This window comes from Myotis brandtii, unplaced genomic scaffold (genome assembly GCF_000412655.1).
Source record: "Myotis brandtii unplaced genomic scaffold, ASM41265v1 scaffold187, whole genome shotgun sequence".
Lineage (NCBI taxonomy): Eukaryota > Metazoa > Chordata > Mammalia > Chiroptera > Vespertilionidae > Myotis > Myotis brandtii.
In genome coordinates, this window is record NW_005356944.1 from 2,934,698 (window position 1) to 2,939,975 (window position 5,278).

Genomic DNA, 5,278 nt, shown 5'->3' on the forward strand with positions numbered 1-5,278 from the left:
GCTGCTCTCAGTAGTTGAGAGTCTTTGGCCATTTGGTCCCTTCCACATGGCCCAGGAAGGGGCACCGGGCTGGACCCCAGGTTAGCCCACTGGGAGGGAGCATCCCAGGCTAACCCCCAGGCCCGAGCACCCCAGGCTGGGCTGGGCTTGCTCCACCCAGGCCAGCTCCTCCCAGCCCCACCCCCACTCCTCCTCCAGAGTTTGGCACTGGGGTTGGCAGAGGCCCATACCTGAGGGGCCAGCAGTGGGAGGGGCTGCTCCTCCCAGAGCCTCGAGCCGCAGGCCCACCTCTCCTCCCTCAGCTCAGGCACGCCTGCTGCTCAGTCCCTAGGCCCCCATGCCTGCCTGCCGAGCCCTGAGGGGTCCTGCAGGGAGAGGGTGGGCCGGCCCTGGCACACACCCGTGCCCAGTCCTGGGGGAAGACTGCGCTGGCTCTGGGGTTTGCTGCTGGGCAAGATGGGAGGGAGTTCTCTGTGCTTGTGATGGAGGGTCCCAGCGGCACCCAGGGGCCACCCTGAGGTAGGGCCCTGCCACCCTGACCCAGGATCCGCAGTGGGTGGAGTGGGAGGTGGGACTGATGATGGAGGGACCTGGTAGCTCCCTCTCAGCCCGGACCTGGGGCGGGCCAGCCTGGGGTTCTGTTGGCCCGTGTGTGTGTGTGTGTGTGTGTGTGTGTGTGTGTGTGTGTGTGTGTGCGCGCGCGCGTGTGTGCTTGTACACACCTTGGTCTGTGTATTGGGAAACACCCCCACACGTGAACATGATCACACTGACATGCCAACCCACATCACACACGTGCACACAGATACCAACCTGCCACCACCCGGGTGCACACGTGCACAAGCTCCTGTGTGCACAGACACACGCTCACACACCCGCCCCCCATGCACGCACACCAGGCACACAAGCACTCCTCCCTGCACAGCCCCTCCTGGCTGGCCAGCCCTTCCTGCCCGAGGCACCTCCTGGCCCCCTGCCCCCTCATCCATCTTGCCTGCCAGCCGTCCCTGGCGTCCCCGTATCCTTCACACCTTCTCATCTCGCTGCTCAATAGCAGGAGGCGGCGTGGCAGCTGTGGCCGCGGGGAGATGGATGGGCCAGGCGGGGTGTGGAGGGGCCGGGGAGGATGCCTCGAGAGCACGGAGCTCAGGCCCTACCAGCCCCACTGTCAGCAGGAGCCATGCCCTGCCGGCTCAGGCGGGTGTGGGTTCTGTGGGGCTGCGCTTGGGGCCGTCCACCCTCCCCATTCTGCCTGCCGTGGACAGCGTGACCAGGACCCAGGGACCCCAGCGGTAGCCCCTGGGCACCTCCTCCCTGTGTGCCTGCACCTGGACCTGCGGGCCTGGGTGGAGAGAGCTGTCGAGCTGCACACCTTCCCCAGCCCTGACTCCCCTGAGCTCCCATGAGCTCATGACACACCTGGAAACGCACATGGGCTGTGCGCCCATCACATGCAGATCCTCCCAGAACAGCCAAGGCACTGGTTCTCGGAAACACATGCACACACAGCACCTGGGGCGGGCATACACATGGGCACCCACACACGTGGGCACACACTTCTGCTCTCCTAGCCGACCCTCTGGCCCCAGGAGTGTAGGAAGTTGGGGACCCTCCTCTGGTCATGGCCTCCGGAAGCCCTTCTGCTGGTTCGAGGACAGTCTTTCTCAGAGTTTCCCCCACAGTATAGGATCTTCCCTGGACAAGCATGGGCACAGAGACAGCTACCACTGGCCCCAGGACACACAGCATGTCCAAGGCCACACGGGGCCAGACTTGCCCCAGATCCTGAGGCCACAGAGAGGCACCACACAAGATGGAGGACACAAACCATGGACCCCTGGACATCTTCCACTTTATAGAATGGGAAACTGAGGCAGGGAGGTGGGGGTGTGTGGCAAGGATCATGGTATATAGAAGGTGGCAAGGTGGCCTCTGAGCTGGGGATCATGCCTTAGGTGGGAGGCTGAGGCCGGGCAGGTGTGGCCTGGGTTAGGGAGCCGGGGAGGGGGCGGGGGCCAGCCCGGGCAGGGCGGGCACAGAGAACGTGAGCTTCTCCGTCTGGAGGAAGGCAATGCCCTTCTCGTAGTAGGCGGCCTCATTGATGAACACGGGGTACACAGTGGACTCCCCTTCATAGAGCACGTCCTTGCCGCTGAACATCTGGAAGATGGGTGCTCCAGGCCGCAGCGGCTCAAAGTCTCGGTCCTGGGAGGACAGCCAAGGGCCAAGGGTTCTGGGGCTGACCTCTGCTCTGGCCCCAGTGGGGGTGACCCCAGCAGGGACTGTCCAAGAGACGCCCCTCCCCCAGGGCCTCACCCACTCACTCCTTCACTGCCTTCATCAATATGACAGGGCGTCGACCGAGATGCCAACTGGCCCTGTGTCTAGAAATGGAGACACCAGTCACCTTAGAAGACGTTTGTTCTTGCGGAAGTGTAGTCTAGTGGTTACAGGCACAGATAGTAAAGCCTCGGTGCAAATTCTTGCTAGCTGTGTGACCTGGAGCAAGTCACTTAACCTCTCTGTTCTCAGCCTCCTCAGCTTTAAAACGGGGATTGTACTCTCTCCTCCTATCACCCTGAGGTTTAAATTAAATGGCTAATAGCGCTTATGTTTGCATCTAGTAAATATAATATAAAAGTTTATTAAATTAAAGTTGTGGAAGAAATCAATCAAAATGTCTGTTACTACTTAGCATGGAAGATGGGCAGGCAGCTTCAGGGCCTGTAGCCCTAAACACTGAAAGGATGGAGCCCCTCCCACAACACTGTTACAGGATAACGCCCCAAAATGAAACGTGCAGCTGGCTCCCAACAGAAAAGTCCAACCAAGTTCTGATTCTTCCTACAATTGTTACTTTGGTTCTTCAGAGTATTTTTGAAATCCTTCCCACTATTCCTCTCTCTGTCACGCCCACACCCTGCCAAGCTCTCAGTGCATGCCAGGTCTGTGTGCTGGGTCTCCCATGTTGTGGCACGGACAGGGCTGACCGAGGGAGGTGGGGCCCCGGAGACAGACACCCATCCTTGCAGAGATTCAGAATGACTGGGTCCCTCCGATACTGGAGGGGTCCCCCACCCGGTTCCACTGGCAGGACAGGACCCTGCTGGCCCACAAGGACTCATCATGGAAGAGGGGCTCTGGCTGGTCACTGGGCTCAGCGCGGAGCTTTGGGGTGGAGTGAGGGGGCCTGTGCCCACAGAGCCGGTGGCCCCTCTGATGCCCCTCTCCCACCTGAAGGCCAGATGCGGGGGTTGGGGACACTTACTAATGAGGCTAGGGCTCAGGCGCCCATCTTGGGCACCCCTACTGCCTGGGCACTGCAGAAAGCAAAGGCCACGGAGGGTGTGGGCCTTGCTCCACAGCGACGCCCTGTGGCAGCAAGGAGAAAAGCAGCTGGTTGGCTGCCCTTGCCTACCTTCTTCCTGCCAGATATAGAAGCAGGATCCCCTAGTCCAGCGGTTCTCAATCTGTGGGTCGCGACCCCTTTGGGGGTGGAACGACCCTTTCACAGGGGTCGCCTAAGGCCATCGGAAAACACATATATAAACAGTGGTTCTCAACCTTCCTAATGCCGCGACCCTTTAATACAGTTCCTCATGTTGTGGTGACCCCCAACCATAACATTATTTTCGTTGCTACTTCATAACTGTAATTTTGCTATTGTTATGAATCATAATGTAAATATCTGATATCCAGGATGTATTTTCATTGTTACAAATTGAACATAATTAAAGCATAGTGATTAATCACAAAAACAATATGTAAGTATATATGTGTTTTCCGATGGTCTTAGGCTACCCCTGTGAAAGGGTCATTCGACAGGTTGAGAACCGCTGCCCAAAGGGGTCGCAACCCACAGGCTAGCGACCCACAGGTTGAGAACTGCTGCCTTAGTCCCTGGAACATTCAGGAAGGGGAAGTCTGGAGAGGGAGATGCTGGACTCCCTGCTAACTCGCATAGGGATGCTTGAGGAATTAACTGGAAAACAGGGCTCAGCATTTGCACCTCCAAGCAGGGTCAGGCCTGTCCCACCCCCTCCCTCCCTCGGCCTCTCTGCAGCCAGGAGAGGTGTGTCCAGGCCGTTGTGGAGCCCCAGGTGCCCCCCACAGGCTCTGTGAGCATCACTGTGGCCCAGAGTCCCAGGCCCGTGCAGGGTTCCTGCAGAGGCAGAATGGGTGGGCATGGGCGCCCGGGCTACTGCCCCCTGCTCCGGATTTGGGGTGCTGGTGACTCCATGGGAGGCACTGTGGTCCCTGCCTCTGTGCTCGTTTCTTTCTTTCTTTCTTTTAATATTTTATTGATTTTTTACAGAGAGGAAGGGAGAGAGAGATAGAGAATTAGAAACATCGATCAGCTGCCTCCTGCACACCTCCTACTGGGGATGTGCCCGCAACCAAGGTACATGCCCTTGACCGGAATCGAACCTGGGACCTTTCAGTCTGCAGGCCGACGCTCTATCCACTGAGCCAAACCAGTTACCACTGTGCTCATTTTCTCACACCTCCCAGACACACACACACACACACACACACACACACACACACGCACGCACGCACGCACCTGCAGCTGAGGATGCACGGTGCCTGCCAGGTCCCCGGTCTCCGTGCGTGGGAAGTCCACGCTGCTCACGTTTCTGTACGCTTCCATCTCAAAGGCAGGAAATGCGGTGCCTGTGTGGGAGGCTTCGTGCCTGAGCCCGTCCCTCCCTCCAGGCCCTGGCGGAGTGGGCCATGGGGGCCACTCAGGGCTGGCTCCCAGCCCACCCCAGAGCCTGGCTCCTCGGCCCCTGGGCCAGGCCCTCTCCTCTCAGGGCCTCAGTTGCCTGGCGAGTCCTGGGGTCTCACCCTGGTTGAAGAGCTGGATGAAGTCCAGGGCTGCGGCCACCAAGGCCCTCATCCTGACGAGAAGGTCAGCCCGCAGCACTCCCTGAGGCTGGGGGCCCAGCTCCAGGCCTGGGGACCCAGAGGGAAGGGGTCAGGCAGGTACTCCAGAGACTTGGGCCCTCTGGACCCCTCGACCCTGACACCGCCCACCATCTGGCCCCGCCCTTCCCAGCCCCTGAGCACTTGGCCCACCCAGTCCGCTCTTGGCCACGGAGTTGACGCTGTAAGTCTCTTCTCCAGGCAACTGGTACAGGAAGACCCGGCAGGGCAGCTCTGGGCTCTGCAGCTGTGAGCGGAGGGGTGGGTCAGGGCCCAGACCTATCTGGGCGGGGAAACTGAGTCGAGGGGGGAGCATGGAGGAAGCACAGAGCAGCGTGGGGAGGGGCGGTGG

The 5,278-nt window shown here is 59.8% G+C and overlaps 1 protein-coding gene across 1 annotated transcript in view; it reads right to left on the reverse strand.

The window, feature by feature from the left end:
* Positions 1 to 1,911: 1,911 nt before the first annotated feature.
* The window catches only part of ACY3 (aminoacylase 3), a gene marked incomplete at its 5' end in the record, with an annotated part of 10,820 nt that continues 7,453 nt past the window's right edge, over positions 1,912 to 5,278 (reverse strand). Inside the window, 4 exons of the mRNA XM_014538229.1 lie at positions 1,912 to 2,205; positions 4,565 to 4,674; positions 4,849 to 4,956; positions 5,080 to 5,173. Of these exons, the coding sequence (XP_014393715.1) occupies positions 1,990 to 2,205; positions 4,565 to 4,674; positions 4,849 to 4,956; positions 5,080 to 5,173 (528 nt within the window). The remainder of the gene's footprint in view (positions 2,206 to 4,564; positions 4,675 to 4,848; positions 4,957 to 5,079; positions 5,174 to 5,278) is intronic.